The sequence below is a fragment of the Anastrepha obliqua genome, chromosome 1 (genome assembly GCF_027943255.1).
Source record: "Anastrepha obliqua isolate idAnaObli1 chromosome 1, idAnaObli1_1.0, whole genome shotgun sequence".
Classification (NCBI taxonomy): Eukaryota; Metazoa; Arthropoda; class Insecta; order Diptera; family Tephritidae; genus Anastrepha; species Anastrepha obliqua.
In genome coordinates this window covers 62696496-62717221 of record NC_072892.1, presented here as the reverse complement: position 1 = coordinate 62717221, position 20726 = coordinate 62696496, and the positions used below count along the sequence as shown (strand labels likewise).

Below are 20726 nucleotides of genomic sequence, written 5' to 3'. Positions count from 1 at the left end.
CAATCGAATATGCCTCATATCAGGAATTAGACTTTAACAAACTCAAGTAACGAAAGGGTTTGAAAAAGTTTACTCCTAGTGATTTCGAAAAATCTTATATTTTAGCGAATGCGCAACTTGTTACACATTTTACTTGCCCACCCTGTTTCGCTTTTTAAAAATCAAACTCAAAGACAAAATGGCATATTCAACACACACTTTTGCAAACACTGGACAGCAAAATATGCCGGCTTTTGACTGATATTTCTTGAATTCTCAACAAAATAAATATTTGTTGACACATGTAAAATGCCGCTAAAGGCGCACCCACATATTCGACTCTGAATGAAATCACATATTTACGAGTACTCTCCAGCAGCACCCCTGCAACGCCTACTTCAAACTACACACTCACACATGCATACACACCCAAATGAAAACTTCTCTAAGATATCACAGAGCATTTAAAAATTTATAAAATAATTGTATGCATGCAAAGAAAATTTTATTTGGTCATTTCAATTACATGCATGTATGTATGTATGGACGCATGTGTTAACAGCAGCAAGTTCATTCAGTTCGAAAATCGAAAGACTTAAGGCACGAACGTGACGTAGGGAGACATGAAGCAAAGCAAAATTTCGGCTGCTTATACAACCAGTTTAACAACTTAATTGAAGGATGAATTATTAATTAATCATTTCAACAAACATGTACGTGTGCTCTCATATAGATAAATATTGCACGTAGCTTACATGCACAACATTAATGTCCGCTAATAAGTACTTTTGCATTACGAAAAAAAAAATATTGGCGGAAAAATTTTAATATTTTTTGTTTGTCAGATGCATCCCCAAAAATAAGAAGCTTTGTAAGTAAAAGCACATATTTCTTTGTTTTTACCCAAATTATATAATTAAAATCTCGTCATAAATGCGGTTAACCGCTAATTATCTGATTTCACCAAAAGTAGCAGAAAAAATGAACGAATTCAATGTGAAGTGTAACAACGACCTTCAGCAATACTTTTAATGTACATATATTTTTTCGCAGTAAAACAAATACAGTTCAAGTAAAATTGCAATAAAAAATAATAACCTAAAATTATTTCAATTAATTCCAACATATTACATCTGTATGCATAAGAACAGGCTTAAAAACATATATTACAATTTTCGTAAAACTAAAACAACAAAACTAGACAAAAAATAAAAACAAAATTTAATTTAATTTATTTTATTTGCTTTTCTTATACCATCTAAGCCATTAAGTAGTGCCATGTAGTGCTGCGCCCGTTCGTCGCCCGAACCAATGCTAGAAAATCCTGAGCTACGATCGCTCACTGGTGAGGCCGGTGTGGATGGTGACGCAACTGCTGGTTTATTGATTATAGTTGTTGTATTTCTTGCTTTTGGCGGCAATGGTAATGAAAGATGCTTAAGAAGTTTTGAATCTGGCGACAGCGAACTCAGACGCCGACACTGAGGCTCGTATGAAGCGCAGCGCAGCAGCGGATTGCGAAGCACTGAAAGGTAAAGTAAATAGTGAAATTGATTAAGGAACGTAGTTAAGATTTGATGAGTATATCGATTTTCTTTATTTCACTTTATATGTTGGTTTTATGAACACTTTTTTTAATATTTTTATTTCGGTTTATTTCATCATATTTCTCGTTGTTGTTTAATATAAATTTAACTTGTTTTATTTCGTTTAATTTTTATTTATTTTTTATTTATTTCTTATATTGAACTAAATTTTCTTTTTTTGTCTAATTTACTTGTTAGTTCTTTTGGTCTACTTTGTTAATTTTTTTTGTCTTAAGTTCAAGGGACAGCTATTGTTTTCTCCCTTGCGTCTACATGTAATTTTTATTTATAATTTAATTTTTATTTTTTGCTTATTTCATTCCATTTCCTTTACTTTAAAGTATTTCCTTTCTGTGTATTGTTAAATTTTAATTTTATTTGTATATTTTATTTTATTTTTATAAGTTTTTTCTCATTTATTTTATTACTTTATTATTGTGTGAGTTTTTTCTTTATATTAATGCGATTTTATTTTAATTTCTTACTTTATGTCACTTTATTTTATTTTCCTCTTTTTATTTTAATCCAGTCTTATTTTAATTTATTTTATATATTAATTTTCTTATTTCTTTTTTAATTTATTTTTTGTACAGGCTCTCTCTTTATTTTTAATTAATTGTTTTATAACTCATCTCATTGCTCTTTATTTTATTTTATGTCATGCTATAGTTTTTTATTCTGTTTTATTCTTTTTTAATTGTTTAATTTATTTTATTTTATTTTGAATCTTGTATCTATGCATTTTTAGTTTTTTAGTTATTTTTTTTAATTTATTTATTTTTCCTTTTTAATTTTTTATTTTATTTATCTTTACTTTATTCCACATGAATTTATTTTATTTCTGTTTACTTTTTACTTTGTATCTAAATTGTTTGGTATTTTAATTCGAGCTTTTTATTTTAAGTTTTATTTTTTTTTTATTCACTTCATTTTTCTTTCTGTTTATTGTTAAATCAAAATTTCGATATCTTTTTTTTAATTTAAGTTTTAGTTTTCTTTAGCTTTACTTTTTTCATTTATTTTATTATTTTATTTTGCGTATGATTTTTGTTTATATTTAATTGAGTTTTTCATTTTTTACATATTATTTTATTTTAGCTTTGCCCTTTAATTAAATAAATCAACTTGCCACATAATATTTTATTTCGTTTTGTTTTATATCAGTTTATATTTTTTTATTCCGTTTTATTTTTTTTTATTATTTCTTAAATTTATTTTTAGTTTATTTATTTTTTACTTTTTAAATTTTTATTTTTATTTTATTTATCTTTACTTTATCCCACATTAATTTAATTTATTTGATTTCATTTTATTTATATTTACTTTTTACTACGTATCTAAATTTTTTGATAATTTAGTTGGTTGAATTTATTTAATTTTTTTATTTAAAAATGGCACCTATGAGTTTCTGCCCTTTGCAAGCTTTTTATTTTGAATTTTTTTTTTACTCCATTCTTCATTCTTTCTATTTATTGTCAATCAATATTTGAATTTTTTTATTTTAGTTTAAGTTTACTTTTTTCATTTAATTTATTATTTTATGGTTTTGTATGTTTTTTCTTTATACTAAATTGAGTTTTTCTTACATTTTATGTTCGTTTGTTTTCAATTAAATTGCATTTAATTTTAATTTTGTTTTTTAATTAAATTAATCAACTTGCCACATTATATTTTATTTTATTCTGTTTTATTTTATGCCAGGTTATATTTTTTTAATAAATTTTTAATTTATTTTTATTTTACTTTAATATACTTTGTTTTGTATCCATGCATTTTTAGGTTTTAAAATACTTATTTTTAGCTTATGTAGTTTACTTTATTTAATTTTTTATATTTATTGAATTATATTTTTTTATTTTTTGTTTCTTACTTACATTTTTTCACATAATTTTCTTTAATTTAGTTCTATTTTTTCTCTCTTTTGCACTTAATTAACAATTACTTACAATATTTTTATGTTTTTCTTTATATTAAATGAAATTTCAGGTTTTTATTTTAATTGTATTCTACTTTATTTTATTTTAGTATTTAGTCATAGATTTTTAATTTGAAATGATTTTTTCATTATTTTTGCCTATCATTCTATTTTATTTTCTTTCATTTAATTTAATATTTTTAAGTTCATAAAGTGACAGTTTTGTAAATACTTTTCATTTGTATAAGTTTTTTTGTCTTTCTATTAACTTTAACATATTTTGAATTTTTCTTTTAATTATTTTACTTTATTTTATTTTTATTTTTATATCTTTTTTGTAAATGTTTTTTCTTCTTCGATTTACCTGAATATTTTTTTTAACTTTTTTATTTTATTTTTATTTTACTGTATTTTAAATTTGTTTCAATACACTTTTTGTTATATTTTTATTTATTTATTTTTTTGTTTTTTTATTCACTTGAAATATTTTTTATATTAAGTTCAGAAATTTACAACTATTAAGTTTTCTTTTGTGTAGGCATTTTTTTATTTTCATTTAATTTAATTTTTTTTTTTCATTTTACTTTCTTTGTTTTTTTTTTTTGTTCCGTTTTATTTCAATATATTTTTTTATTATCTTCTTATTCTTTGCTTTTTTGGATTTTTTATTTATATTTATATTTGTTTTTATTTTATTTTATTTGAGCTAAATCCATCTCGGCTATTGCCGGAGATTACACATCCCTGATAAAACTTTCAAGGGATTGTGCTCTGCTGGAGCGTAGTCCAAGTTCTACGCCCATGAGATTGCTATTGCCTAGATATTCAAAAATTGCACATGTGTCCAGTATGTTCGACTTCCGCAAGTCTTCTAAAAGGTGTTGGCAGTCACACTTCTTCAAATTTTTGATTAGATGCTTAGGCACTAATCCAGTGGAAGATATAATTATTGGTATTATATTCACTTCCCTTGCTTTGTACGTCCGTTTAAGTTCTATAGCCAAAGCTGCATACTTCGATATTTTGGTGGAGTATGTGCTTTGTATGTTGCGATTAAGAGGCACCGCTATATCAATTACTTCGATTGTTTTATTTATCTTGTCAAACAAGATGATGTCAGGTTTGTTGGCAGCTGTGGTTTGATCTGTGGAAATAAATCTGTCCCAGTACAGTTTAAAATTTGCACTTTCCAATATTGCCTTTGATTCATATTTAAAATACAAGACTTCTTCCTGACATATTCAGGGGGAACAAGTAAGCTACATCCAGCAATTACATGGTCGAATGTTTCACCGTAAATGCCGCACCTTCGGCACCTATCTTCTATTGCCTCGCCATGTATCGATCTTCGGAAATTTCTTATTGGAATAACTCGGTCTTGGATAGCGGTTGCGAAACCTTCTGTTTCACAAAATAATTTTCCTCTTTTTAACCACAAATTGGATGATTGTGCGTCTACCCATTCCATATTTTATTTTATTTTATTTTATTTAATTTAATTTTATTTTATTTTATTTTTTTTTTTTTTATTTCATTTTTTCACAAATCTGACGGCTATTAGTTAGTTTTCTTGTATATGCTGCCTATTGTGTTTGTTTATTTTTTGGCTTTTCGTGTTGTACTAAATTAATTCAGTTTATTTTTTTTTTTTAATTTTTGTATGTGTTTTTCTTATACTTAGCTAAATCCTTTTAAATTACTTGAATTTATTTTACTCTTCCTCGTTTTACTTCAATTGATTTTTTCATCATTTTTTAATATTTTTATTTTAATTTTGAGTTTTATTTCATGTTACTTAATTTTATGTTTTTATTTATTTTTCATTATTTATTCCATTTTTTTTATTTTTTTATTTCTATTTACTTTAATTTCTTTTTATATTTTATTTAAATTTGTATGATTTTTTCTTGGTTTTCTCAAGTTCAAAAAGTCACAGATATTGGTTTCTCGATTGTATATGCTTCTGTTATTATTTTTTTATTTACTTTTATTTTATTTTAGTTTAATTACGTTTTCATTATTATGCTTCCATTCATTTGATTTATTTATTGTTTTGTTTTTTTTTTTTTTGTAGATCAGAAAGTGCCAGTCAGTTCCAATTATTATTTTTATTTTCTTTTTGTTATATTTTGCTTCTTTTTATTTTATTAAATTTTTATTTTAATTTGCTCTTTTACTTTTTTTTTACTTTGTGTTCTTTATATATATTTGAAATTGTATTAGCTTTTTTGCTTTATTTTGTCTTTTTTTACTTAATTTTATTTTTTATTTAAAATTTGTTAACTTAATTTTGTTTCATTCTCTAGCCATTTCTCAATAGTAAATGTGTGTAATAACATTTTCGTTTTCAAATTATTTTTCAATTTCTGCAAATCACTTACTGTAGTTGGACAAAACAAATGCAGGACAACTGTGGCGATGGGGTGATTGCAGCGGATTACAGGTGTATTTTTAAGTTTGCCAAGCCATTTGCCGCTATTTTATTTATTTTTAAATGTGCATATCTAAGTCGTTACTAAGTAGTTCGAGGTTTTACTTTAAGCTTTTTTGTGAGTACATTTACTCGTACATTTATTTAACAAATACAAGGGCACACAAATACACACTATTAAAAAACAACAAGTCGATATTTATATTTTCTCTTATGGATGTGCTCGTGGTACGTATACTGATGGCAATGTGAAGTGCACTTATTTTGTATGTATGTATGTATGTAAGGAAATTATTATTATTTTTCTATTTCTCAATTATCGGAGTGGTTGGTGGACAACTGACGCGCGGTGAATGTGGTTTCTGTATGTGGGGGAAAACAAATTATATTAATTGGTGGAGGTTAAAATAGGGAAATCAAAAAATGTAGATGTACATATAAGTATGTAGGTATATATGTTATGCCGATGTTACATAAATTAATTGGAATGAAATAAATGGGTTGGCCAATTGCATATAAGCCAAAACTCCTACATGTAAATATTAATACGTGCTAAGGCCTCGATATTCGCTCCTTTTTAATTTTTTATGATTAAATATTATTATTTTCCATAACCATTACAATTTTTTGAAAACTTAGTACTATCAAAAATAAAAATATCATTAGCATCTCTAATATCGGTAAAACAAGTTCCCTATTCCCACTTTTCTATGTTACCCCTTACAAACCTCCGAAGTATGTACAGTAGCGAGCGTAACGGGGTGCACGTAGGTTTTTTTTTTTTAATATATAAAAAGTTTTTCGAGTCTGATTTTTTTTTTTAATATCGTTGATTTTTAAATAAAACCATATACATTCAATTCTCTAACTTTATATGAACTGTAGGAAAGCTCAATAAATTTTCATATAAATTTAAACATATAAATTTAAACTTGTAATATTAATTTTTAGAAATATTTCATGTAAGCTATTTATCATTTCGAGTTAAAACTTTTTTAATTTTTTTTTGTTTTTCAAATATTGTTCATTATATAACCAAAACCAAGTAAAAACAAACTTTTACAACCAATGAGCTGTAAAAGTGCATACTCAAAAACCAATTTTTTAAATAAAATTATAAAGTTTAAAATTTAAACGGAAACTTTTTTTTTAATTTTTTGTAAAGTTTGAAAGTTTAATTTACTTTATTTTGGTTATATAATGAATAATATTAAAAAAAATAATTACAAAAGTTTCAACTCGAAAAACATTGTAAGCATAAAAATAAAATCATCCGGCTCGCTACTGTTTGTGGTTGCGTTAAGGTTAGCCAAGATTAGTTAGCGAAGATTGGTGGGTTAATTTTAAAGGGATCAAATAAGTGTATGCATTATGTATAATTAGAAATGCTTATTGTTGACCAGTCCATTTGTTGCTTACAGCGTAGACAGACGGCTGCGTTAATCGTGACTACCGGCGCAGTTAATTCTGATTAAAATTGTAGTGTGATAGGCGGTTGTTACGCGGAATAGTGAATAGCTGATTTACTTATTGGATAGTTTTGTTAGTAAAACATGAACTGCGGGCGAGAAATACGGGTATTAGCTATCCTCTTACTAAATAAAAATAAATAATTGGCGCGTACACTTCTGTTAGATGTTTGGCCGAGCTCCTCCTCCTATTTGTGGTGTGCGTCTTGATGTTGTTCCACAATTGGAGGGACCTACAGTTTCAAGCCGACTCCGAACGGCAGATATTTTTATGAGGAGCTTTTTCATGGCAGAAATACACTCGGAGGTTAGCCATTGCCTGCCGAGGGGCGACCGCTATTAGAAAAATGTTTTTATTAATTTTGCTTTCACCGAGATTCGAACCAACGACCTCTCTGTGAATTCCGAATGGTAATCACGCACCAACCCATTCGGCTACGGCGGCCGCCTCTTACTAAATAGTTATTATTTATTGAAAAAAATCTTACATTCCAATTTCTCAAACTGCTCTGAAATATTAAAATAATTAATGATATTTCAAATGTGTTGGTGCAAACTAGTATTTCATACTGTCTCTCTTTTTCTTCTCTTTAAAAGTTTCATTATTTTCCATTCACATATTAACTGTCATGTTTCGGCAAGGGCGCCATCGAAAGTTCCTCTAATCCGCTTACATTATGCGACTTAAGTCTAGTATTAATTCAATTCCTGAGATAATTACGGATTAAGTGGTTAGTCACGTTTAACTCAACCGTCTGTCTAGGTTATTACGCTTCAAAATAGATCTGTTTGTAAACTAATGTGTAAACCATTATTTTTCCCTTAACCACCTATGGTGTATCTTTGTGTGATTATTGAGTACCCCATGCAATGTCTTTTTTTTTCTAAAAAATCGTATGCATCGCTGATTATGACTGATATTTCAGGTAAGGATTATTTGGCATCCCTTAACTGGACCAAGAGAGTAGGTTAAATAGGTTCGTTCACACTACACTCGCTAATTCGTTCGCTCAGGTGTGGCTAATTATCAGTTACGTATTGGCCCTTTGGAAAATATACATCGCTTTTTATAAAGCTGGTCGCATTAGCTCGAGATAATCTATTACTGATTTATTCAGTAAGCATGACTCAAAGCCAAATAACTATCGTTTGGAACGTCAAGGTAGAACTGGAACTATAAACAGAACATCTCCCCGAGCAGATCATATTTTGCACAGGATTTGCTTAAAAGGAATACTTCAAGAACTTCATAGGAATACAGAACAAACTTAAGGAGCAACATAATGGAGCAATAAGTGCGAGAACTTTATGCAGGAAGCTGCATAAGTATAGTTTAAATACATTAAAATCAACGGAAGAACCACTTTTTACTAAACAAAATGAGACTTGCTTGGATGGAATGAGCAAAAACGGTCGGATGAAAGCAGATTTTTACTTGCATTGCAACTACTATTTACTGCATGCCCGCCGATTTCCAAGGCGACGTTTTAAGGAAAATTGTGTGACGAGAACGTTAAGCATTGGATGATCGGCACCAACGCTAGGTTTGCCATTTGAGCCATATTGCAGAAGAATCCTTTCTTTCAGAGAGCACTTTCTCTCCAAAAGTCCGGGTTTGCTAGCCAGACGATTAAAGTCACTGGGTGCTCCTTTCTTCGACAAGCTGGCGTAGCGATCCAAACTAAATTCCATCAGCCCTTAGCTAGGCTAGGCTTTAGTGCTACTTAGAAAGACTGGTACTTCAACCATTTCACCTATCTATCTACGGTTAAGCAACCTGAATGCCAAATAGTCTGGTCCTGCTTTTCTATGTACGAGAAGTTCTATAAAATTGTATTGTGCTCTCCTTTTAAGAAGTTGGGACATCGACTTTCAATTATTGAATGTAAATAAGATTTGCTTTTCGACCTCACGCCCCTTTCTACGCTCTACTCATAACAGTACTTCATCCAAACTTAGTTCTCCTAATAAACTTAAGATAGAGCTGGGTTGGGCTGAGCATATTTGTTTTTCTTTCGGTCACAGCCGGAGATTTCACATCTTACGGGCCATAGTATCATATTCAAGAAGAATGTTTGCTGCAGTCTCTGAGAACTGGTCAACTTTCAGCACGACTTCATGCCATGTCATCGAACCGGCGGGACCGAACACAGCTTCAGCTCTGAGGTCAACGTGAGATTCAGCGGGAGAAAACTGCACTTTGCTCTTCGAATGCATGCATCTGTGTTTCAAGCGGGGGTATATGCTGTTCAAAAAGCGATGAACTTTGTTGTGGAAAACAGATGGAGAGGCAGTTCTATGTGTGTTTGCAGCGACAAACAAGCTTGCTCATGGCGTAAACACCATCTCGCAACCACTTCAAGGGTAGTCGAGACCTGTAAATCCAGGCTGAACTATGTCGGTAGACCTAATAACCTGATGCTAACATGGGTCCCGGGACACATAGTAGACCTGTAACTCCTTAACTAGGATGGGCTCTGAGACCCAATTCTTTGGCCCGAAGCCCGTTCTGCCACTCCCTTCAGCAGTCATCAAAGTCACGGTTAGCAATTGGGTTACTACAACTTACAAGCAAGCTTGGCAGGCTGATAGATGATGCAGATGAACGAAACTGATGTTACCTATATTAAGCAAAACAGAAGGGACTGCATTAAGTAGAAGGGATCGCAGACAGCTGGTTGGACTGATGACGGGCCACTTTCTGTAGGCGAAACACATGGAAAGGTTGAACATCACAGACAGTGTACTCTGCCCTGCTTGTGGAGAGGAGCATGAGACGGCGGACCACTTTCTGTGCGTCTGTCCAGCCTTCGCTCGGATCAGGCTTAAGGTTATTGGCACTGATGTGTTAAGAAGGGACAACCTTGGCTCCTTGGCCCCACAAGATATGTTCAGATTTTTTCGGAGGTCGGGTAGATTTAAAGAAAATTAAAAGAGGATCCGATTGCAGTACAATGGACTTAATTGTGTCTGACTGCTATACTTGCTAGTCTATCTCGATAAAAAAAAATCACCTTCAAGAGGAATGTTTGCTGGAGTCTCCGACGACAGGTCAACTTTCAGAGTGACTTCACACCATTTCATCGGGCAAATTCGATCAGTTTTAATGTCGAATTTAGGGTTGGCATTTTGCACTACCTTAAATTGCACTATCACTAATTTTTTTAGTGATAGTTAAAATAAGGGTTTCATTATCACTATTTTCCAGTGTTTTAAAATTGCATTAATTATTTAGAGCACTATACTCAACCCTGCTGGAATTTCATCACCGATGTACCCTCACATCAATAATTAGTAAAAGTTTCATCTCTCGCCATTTCGTTTCTTACAGCTGGAGAAAATGTTTGCAGACCTCGGAATATCGCATATGGCATGGCCAGGGATACTCCCAATTGCATGTAACAGAAAAGTTATATTCATAGTTAAAAACAAATAATTTATGCTACAAAAGTATTCATTGGTGAAGTATTATTTTCTATTTTGTAAATTTTTTTAGTTTTCCAAATGATTTGGTAAGTTGAAGAGCAGTAATCGGTAAAATCAGTAAAATGAAAAAAATGAAATTGTAGAATTTCCACTGCCACCAGTGTATAAGATCTTACTCCTTATGCCAGAAGCATGAATGTTTTCCAATTTTGAGTCAATGGGCTGTGTTGATTAACCTTAGAATGATACATCTTTATTTACTTATTATACCAATGAATATAATAGACTCTTATAGGCTAAGTAGACATATTTTATGGCTAATATGCAATAAAAAAAAGAAAGTGCAATGAAACTATTTGTAATAAATATTCAAAGATTTTAATATGTGATCTTTTGAAAATGAAAAATCTATCTCAACAAATTTAGAGATTTCATTAAACTCAATTAAGGTTCTAGAAATAGAAGCATTCTGAGCGCTTCATATGTAGGGATAGGATCCGAAAAGCGTAAATTACGCCAAGCGAGATGTAAGAATACTTTCTGGATTCGTTCAATTCTAGCAGCGTGAAAGATGCATACCCCAGTTTGGAACAGACAAACGCCGTATACAAAAGCTTCAGCGTATAAGGGTCGGAGAAATCGGAGCTATGACGCCCAACAAATGCAAGTACGGCGTAAGATTTGGTAATAATTAAATTTATATGACTAGTAAAAGTAAGCTTCGAGTGAAATATTACACCCAAGTCTATAATTTCACTCACAAGTGACAGGGGTGTTCTCGATATGTGATAAGAGGAGTGAGTCAATAACAGTGGCACGCTTCGAAAAGGTAATTTGTAAGCACATATTTATGTTGAGCGATAGACGATTATTGATTATCTAAATCAATTTGCTTCAATTCAGAGTCGAGGGAGCTAATAATCGTCGAATAAATCTTAACGTCGTTTGCATAAAGCAGGAATCTTGCTGACGAAAAGCAAGAGTGAGAAGCAAAAAAAGAAGCGGGCCCAGAATACTACCTTGCGGAACCCCACAGCAAGCAACGAAAGGAAGAGACCTAACCGGAACTCAGAATATAATGCATACAAGGAAGCTATATATTAGATAAATTTGTATGTCAGAACCAAAGCTTCGAGCTGCGAGCGCAAAATAATTTTTAACTACTTTTCTCAACATTTGCATTTTTACACATTCGTTTTTCTGGCAATTTGGGGCATTTGTTAGAATTTTTGGAGTTTGCCCATAACTGAGAGAGATATTTTTTAAGGGGAAGAAGAGTGGGTATTTTTTTCCTTGTTCACTCCACTCGGGAGCATAGGATCTCGTCAAGACTCAGTCTTCCGTTGTTTTCATTAATCTGTTTTGCTTTCTGGCAAGGTAGGTGATTAGCCTGCCGCTACCAGTTCTAAATAGTGGGAATGCCCACCTGTTGTTGCTTAGATATAACGCCGTCTAACTGTTTAGAGCGACATCTGTGTTTAGCATTTTTCTGCCAGAAGGATCATACATATGGTTGAGGACTTCGCTAAATTTGGTGTGACTACGCTATTTTCGCGATTGCTCGCTTCCTCTTACTGGCGCCACTGATGCAATGCGTACGTGTCTCTTTTTTCATTGTTATTTAGCAGCTACAATGCAAGTAATACGCTGACTTTTGTGCGGGAGTACGGATTGGAAGGATAAGGTTGTTGGCGTTGTAGAATGAACTTGTTTTTGTTTGGTTAGAAACTAGGAAAGGTAGATAAGTTTGGAAAAGTGCAAGGACCGTGCTTTACGTGGCATTCGAACCCACAACCTCAGAGATGGCAGGCTATTGCACTTACGGTAGACTACCGAGGTCGTGGGACTACAATGGCTAATTTTCAAAAGTTTTCAATGAAAATTTCAGAAAGCATTATCCAAAAAATTCTATCTTTGATATGTGAAAAGTGTGAATAAAATTGAAATAAAAAAATTTAAATAAAATTAAATAAAATATTTAAAAATCTTTACCTTAACTATTCAACTTAAAAAAAATAGCGAAAATATTTTTCTTAATCTTCAAAACGCTTAATTTGGCTAACTTTGCTCCAATATAAAGAACTCAGCGCCATTTACGATATTTACGATATTTTTCTTATACCATACAGGGCTCTTTAATAGGAACATCCTTATAAAATTCTTTGAGATAGCCCGAGAATCACTAGGACCTTTCATAATATAACTTAATTATTAATAATTATATTTCTAATAAATAAATAAATAAATAAAATAAAATGATTTCCATTATTTTATTTTAATAAAATTGCCCTGCCAACTAAATCCTGTGGCCTCCTAGAGTTTTGAAGATTTACATAAAAATTTTGCTCTTTGATGTACACAAACAAATATTTACAGACACTACAAAATATTGCAGTTTCCATAAAACTTGATAACCGAAGCTCTTATTCTATCTACTTATAATATCTTCTATCTCATATCTCTCACAACTCACCTGGCGTCCTAAAGCCCTCCTGAATCTTGTAGATCTCATTCAACTCTCGCGCGCTGCATAGCGGCGTATCCACTTGTGTCGTCTCATTGAAACGCGAATAATCAATTTCGTAAGCCTGCAAATCTTTGTTGTACATTACGACCGGATCAAAGCGATGACCCCACAATATCTCCGTGTTCACATAACTCGAACGTGCCTGCGTCGATTGGCCAGTCGACTCAACAGTACCCTCCAAAATCACAACCAATTCAAATTTATCCTGCAATATGTCGGTGGCAGACATACTGTAAAATGGCGAATTCTCATCGATTTTATGCTCAATAATCATCGGCCAAATGAAAAACAAATCCGAGCCACAATCATCGGCACCGATTTCCAGCTCGGTGAAATGCTGCGACATCACCTCACCCTCCTTAGTGCTGCGTGTGCGTATGAGCTGAGCGCGCACGGCCGCGCCAATGATATGCGACTTCCGCATATCACCGACGCGGAACATCAGCGACAAGCCGCCATCGCGCTGACAAATCACAGCATATTTGGAGAAGAGCAACGTTTGGGCGCGTTGCTTGGCGCGTGTCATTTTGGCGAAGACGATGCCGCCCATGAAAGCAGAAGTCATGACACCAAATATGGATTGGAAGCACATCATAAATATAGCCTCAGGGCACTCTTCTGAGGTGGTGCGCACACCATAACCGATGGTGTGTTGTGTCTCTATCGAGAAGAGGAAGCACGAAGTGAAGCCGTGTATAGCGGAAACGCAAGGCGTCCAACCAGATTCCTCTGCAAAGCAGAAAAACCAAATAATATAAAGGATGTCTTGAATAAATGTACTGGTATACCTTGATTTTCTGGCAAATGCATCTCCTCCAGATCGCCGTGTGTGTACACGATAAGCCACCAGAGCAAAGCAAAGAATAGCCAGGAGAGTACGAAAGAGAGCGCGAATACGAGCAGCGTCCAGCGCCATTGTGAGTCGACAAGCGTGGTATAGAGGTCCTGCATGAAACGCAAACGGCGACGCATCAGATTTTTTTGCAAAACGTTGCATTCGCCATTTTTGAAGACAGCGCGACGACGCACTTTGCGCATGCTGCCTGGCCGGAAATTGCGCGATCTGTTGGGGGAAAACAAGAAAAGAAATAATAGTAAGTAACTGTGCTGCAATAAAAAGCAAGAACAAAACATAAGTAAACATCTACAAATGCGGAAGCTAAGGCAAAGCATAATCAGTGCCACTCAGTACAGAACTTATGTCGGAGGTTCGCCTGAAAGCAGGCAATGGTACACAAAGCGCACATTTAACAACAGGGCAACTCAGTAGCTCAAATATTTGCAGAAAGAAGAGATAAGAAATGTATTTGTCCAACATGAAATGTATTTTTCCAGGTTATTTCGATACATATTTAAATACTAATTACAGAATGCCGAAAAAACGTTGAGTGTCTGACACTTTTATGGCTCGAGTTAAAATTTCAATTGCATTGACTAACTAATTTATGCCATATTGCGTGCAAATTTTATTAATTAAATGCATCTGATCAATGTCAACGCTGCAAGTGCACTAATGATTGACATATTCCACACGCAATGCCTTAATCTGTGAAAACTTATGACTTCATGCCTGCGTACGAGGTGTGGCTGTCAATTAGACTTGAGTATAAAAGAAGAAAACAGAAAATACAAAAATTTTATTTTATTATTTTGAGATTTATTCAATGTTGAAAATTATGGTAGAGTTTCTAAAAGCGAAATATTTTCGGGGCTTATTAACATTTTTATAACTTTTTTTATATTTTCTTTAAACTTGCTTTAAAAAAAATGTTCTAAATTTTTAGGACAAAATTATCTTGAAAAAAAATGTTTTCTGTAAAATTTTTAGGACAAACTTTGCTTTAAAACAATTTTTTAAATTTCATTTTTTTCAAATGCAACAATTTTCAAAAATATATAAAAAAATGTACATATTTCCAAAACACAAAATTTGTTTTCCAATTTTTTTTTGGCGCGTTTTACAAAACCAACAAGAAATTGGTTTTTTATTACTTTGTTAATATTACCTTAATGGTGTTCCCATAATTTTCCCAAATAATATTCAAATATGTAATAAGAGAAAACTGAAAAAAAAGTTCATTTCATAATTTTGAGATTTATTCAATGTTGAAAATTACGGTAGAGTTTTTAAAAACGAAATATATGCTGCTTTTTTAACATTTTCATAAATTTTTTTTTCAAAATTTTTATGACAAAGTTTTCTTAAAAAAAAAGATTCTAAATTTTTAGGACAAATTTTTTTTGGAAAAAAATTGTTTTTCTAAATTTTTAAAACATAATTAGCTTTAAAAAAATTGTAGAAACAAAATTATATTTGTTGTTAAAAATTTTATGAAATTAATTTATTGAAATAAATAATTTATTGGCACTTTTTACAAAACGAACAACAAATAGGTTTCTTATAAATTTTTTAAATTTTCTTTAGAACATAATTTGCTTTAAAACAAACTTCAGAAACAAAGTTATGTTTTTTGTTAAAAATTTTATGAAAACATTTTTGAAAAAACAGACCATCCTTCCCCTTCAAATGGTGTTCTTATTTATTTTCGTAATACTAAACGTACATATGATATCACAGTTTTACATATAACTAGATTATCTACTTTTTCGAGCTTAACTCCCAATCCATAATTAAAAGGCCAGATTACCCATACAAAATATTCTCTACCGAAATCCGAGATTATAAAAAAAATCTTACATTAAAAATACACTTTTTTCCGTACCACCCTGTGTTTTCTGCATTACCGATAATTTTGTTTCGAAACGACAAAGTAAAATTAAATAAAACGGACGCCGGCAAAGAAAAGAGGTATGGCATAATTCTAATAAAATTTTCGTTAGATATTATGCATTCATATTTCAGAAAACGTAACCGCATAGACGTTTTGGTCATTTGGCTTTTGCTCATTTTAAAATGTCATATTAAATTTCGTATGCTGCCATAATTTTTTGCACGCTTAGTAGACGTCGTTTCGGATTTCTTCCAACTGTCTATTACTACCAGCAAATTGCGCAATTAAATTAACTATTCCTGTCGTTAATATTAATTAAACAAACTAAAAATACTAAAATATTCCACAAAACCAATTTTATAAAGAAAAACCCTTGAAAACAGTCCTGGCAGCTGAATGTTAATTTTGCAACTAATCTGCCATATGTGAACGGGCAGAGATTTGCGGATTTATTGCTTATCAGTGCATATGCGAACGTTCTTTTAGACTATCAAACTACTCACCTATCATTCAAGCTTTTTCATTTTCCGAGTCACATTCAAATACTTACAGCCAATTAGTGGAAAATACCAAGCAGCTGGTTACTTATTTAGGTATTTTAACACTTAGCTACAGCGATATTTTTCACTAATTCGTTGTACGTATAAAGGAGGAATGTATATTAAATTGTTAGTAAATAAATATGTATGAAATCACAATAAAATATTTTACGGCATCAGCCTCGTTATTTAATAGCCACGACTCGTAATGTATGACATCAATATATAAACTGGTCCAGTCTACGGATTCAATAAATATAAAAATTAAAAAGTTGAAAAAAAACAAATATTTTAATGGTGCAACATAAAAGTGCAGTATATGTCCAACAAATCACTAACGGTAAGAGCTTAATATCAAGTTCAGTTGAATAGTCAATTGTGAGCAGACTTTAGGATGCCAACCCGAAAGCCGGAACTAATCTATTTGATGTTGAACAAATGCTCACTGTGGGCTGCATAAACACTACCACTAAACTATTGCAAGAAGGAAAGATTTTTGAAAGTAAAATTGTACGGACAACGGTACGACAATACATTTAAAATTAAAAAAAAAATACTGAAGATCTCCAAACTTTATTTTCCAAATGTAGTTTTAAGTGACGAAAGTTCTCTTTAAGATATGACAGATATCCTAAGTTTTATACGATGGTTGGGCTAGATGATGCCACCGAAAACTATTCTATCCTTTTTCTACTTGGTCCTCTGTAAACCATTGTGTAGCCTTTAAAAAGCTGGCTTTACTAGCTAGTTTGAGATTCGCAACATCCGCAATGTTGTCCAGAACAGCACTCTCAATCGTCTTCTACAAAGAACCATGCACCTACATATATTCCTCTTCTATGTCCTAACAGCTTCTACAATAGTCATTGGAGGGCACCATCCTAATCTACTGGCGTGACTTCCTATTAGACAGCGCCCAGATAGGACACCTACTACGTTTCTTAGACCCTACCCACTTAATTTAAGTAGATTCTTAGTACGAACCATGTTCTATTCGGGTCACGTTTGGCTAATGATAGCGCAGGTGTTTAACTGTTTCCAGTTGGAATTTGCAATAGTGTGTCTGTCTATTAAACTCACCAACCTTACAGTTACTTTGAACGTTACTGTGTCCTGGCGTCCAGAGTAGATTGATAGAAAAATACTGCGCAAGTATTTTTAATAATTTGTAAGACTATTTTACTCTCTTAGACGAGTTTTAATGATAGGGGCGATTTTAGTGCTGCCTGTCTACAGGAGTTAATAAAGATTTCTCTATTCTAAATTAAATTTTTCATAAAAATTAATGATACTTTTTTTGGGTTTAGTTTTTTGGGATCGGTAGTCTAGCGTAAGTGCACTAGCCTGCCATGCCAGTGGTTGTGGGTTCGAATCCCACGTAAAGCGCGGTCCTTGCTTTTTTCCAAACTTACCTACTTCCCTAGTTCCTATATAAAAAAACAGTCATTCCACAACCCCAACAACCTCATCCTTCCAATCCTTACTCCCACACAAAAGGCAGCGTATTACTTGCATTGTGGCTGCTAAATAAAAAATAAAAAAGAGGCACCATGGGTGCAGCAAAAGGAAGCGTGCAATCGCGGCAATAGCGCAAACACATCAAATTTAGCGAAGTCCTCAACCATCTGTGTGATGCTTCTGCCAGAAAAATGTGACACACTGATGGCGCTTCAAGCAGTAAGAAGGCGTTGTTCCTAAGCAACGACAGGTGGGCATTCCCACTACTTAGGACTGGTAGCGGCAGGCTAATCACCTACGCTGTCAGAAAGCCAAAAAAAAAAACAGAAAACAGATTAACGAAACCAACGCAAGACTGAGCCTTGTCGAGGCCCTATGCTCCCGAGTGGAGTGAACAAGAAAACAAAAAAAATTTGTTTGGAACGTAAATAAAACTCACTTTTGGAGCGAATTTTTTTTTTCTCTCAGAAAGTCTCTTCTGCTGAGTGAAGGTAGCTGATCAGAAATTTCATTATTCGGCGTTAGGAATTGTTTTGCTTGTCACTGACCCATGGAATTTCGCCAGTGTTCAACGAATTTCTTCTCCTCCCACATCCTGAGAAATTAATTTATAAGTCCACAGAAATGATCAGGACCAATTAGAGGCATGTTTGCCCCTTTCTTATTTAGATAGTCCGCTATTTCATTTCCCTCATGTTTCTCGTGTCCACCAACCCAACCTAATGTTGAGGAAGCTTTGCCAAGTCATGTATCATTTTTGAGGTGATTGTAGTTGATGTTCAAAGCTGCCTGACTATCTGAAAGTATGTAAATGTGCCTTCTTCTAATTCTACGGAAAATGCATGTATTCCATGTATTTCTGCTGGAGAATTGTTGGGTAAAAACCCATTGGAATCGATTTTTTGAATTTAGGCCCAATGATTCGTGTCCCTGCTCTACCATCTTTTTATTTCAACCCATCAGTATATCATATCTGGAGTCCAGGTTTGAAGGTGAACCTGAAAGTTCCTCAAGAGAATGGGTTTCGGAGGGAATGTATCAACCCTATAAAGAACAGTAGTATGTCGGAAGTCTTTAAATATCGATAAAACCAAAGTAAGTTTATCCTTCATAATCTTAGATGTTATGTATCGGAAATTAATTCCGACCAGTACGACACCCATGTCCAAATTTAATACGACCGCAAAGGGTTAATAAATAAATAAATATTTTCCTATTGCTCCTAGTTTTTTGGTCAGATACTGTATATGCATTCTACTTGATCTTACATAGAAGTGCTGTATGTATATGTTAGTAAGATTGCAATAATTATTAACGCCAGTCGTAACTCAGATCACATATACACACACACCTACTTCCGCTCGATGAAACTCAGCAGAAATGAAATCATAAGAAATTTAATGCAGCCGCATTAATTAACTACTATTTGCTAAATGCTTTTTAGTGCAATAATTTCTATTTTGAGTAGTAAAAATAGACACTGAAATTTTTAGTGGAGTTAATATTTCTTTCTGCCACTTAATAATTATTTATTACAAAAACTACACTGAAAGGAGCAGAATATCCCTAATGTAGTAGCTGTTGGAAAGCTTGTTTTATGCCACTGGTTATCAAAAGAAATTCCTTTAATTCTAATTTGGATGTAGATAGAAGAATTTGGAAAACTTTTGAAATCGAACTGGGTTCCATGTTGTACATGCAAGTAAAGAATGAGTACATCAAGCATTTCAACAGCAGTACGATATAGAACTCCAATTTTGTGGCTGATAATTATTTCTGCACTAAGTGTTAGCTCATATCCTATCTCACATCCTGTAAAAAGGTCGAGGTGTGGAAGCAATTTTCTCCAAGACAACATTGAATTTGCAGTTTCCTCGATCAGAATGACTACATGGCGGACCTACTCACTTTCAAACCTCTAATTATGGGAAAAATTAAATATAAAATTACAAGAAGGTAACTTACCTACTTATCTAAAGGGTAGTTGTTAGACTGTACAACACTCGGCTGGGTATTGGGCCAAAACATTTTTTTAAGGGATTGAGTAAAAAAATTATTTTTCCGACTTTCGAAGTTTTCGAAAATCGAAATATGGGCATTCGAAGTTGGAAATAGCAACCTTTATAAAAAATTAGTTAAAATTATTAAATAACTAAAAAAGGAAAAACATGGTTGCTATCCGCTTATTCCATCTTTTTAAATATCGTATCACTTTTTTCACACAAAACACTAATCAGATCTTCGAAAAATTAAAAACCTCATATTTTGAAATATTTTTAAGCTATTTTTAAATAAGTCCATAATCATATACTTTGTATACGAAAATTAAAAAAAAAAACAACTTTTAACAAGAAAAAAAAATTTTTTATTAAAAATAAATTTAACAAAAAAAAATTACTAAGCTTCCCGAGATCATAATTTTGATCGAATTTGAGTAAATTTGCATTATTCGTCACAAAGATAACTCGCGTTCTGCTTTTTTGAAAATGGCCGTTGGGGGCAGATGGGTATAATTATTAGCCGATTTTGCACATTTTCAAAACCAAGCTAAATGAAACAAATAGTATATATAAAAATATATGTATAGATGTGTGTATATTATCTGCATATACATACATATCTTTAATCGTGTTAACATACAAACGGTCGGACTGAATCGACTCC

At 32.4% G+C, this 20726-nt stretch overlaps 1 protein-coding gene across 3 annotated transcripts in view; it reads right to left on the bottom strand.

Moving 5' to 3' along the window:
* Positions 1–969: 969 nt before the first annotated feature.
* The window catches only part of LOC129249907 (G protein-activated inward rectifier potassium channel 3), a 63833-nt gene continuing 44076 nt past the window's right edge, over positions 970–20726 (bottom strand). The window contains exons 3-6 of one of the 3 annotated variants that reach the window (XR_008582742.1): positions 14122–14396; positions 13280–14062; positions 5862–6273; positions 1394–1504 (exon numbers count right to left, since the gene is read on the bottom strand). Coding sequence is in view for 2 of the 3 variants with exons in the window: in XM_054889574.1 (XP_054745549.1) it covers positions 1206–1504; positions 13280–14062; positions 14122–14396 (1357 nt within the window). In the remaining variant the exon portion in view is untranslated. Of the gene's footprint in view, positions 1505–5861; positions 6274–10833; positions 11043–13279; positions 14063–14121; positions 14397–20726 lie in introns of those variants that run through there. The other 2 variants (XM_054889574.1, XM_054889577.1) reach the window with 2 other exon arrangements.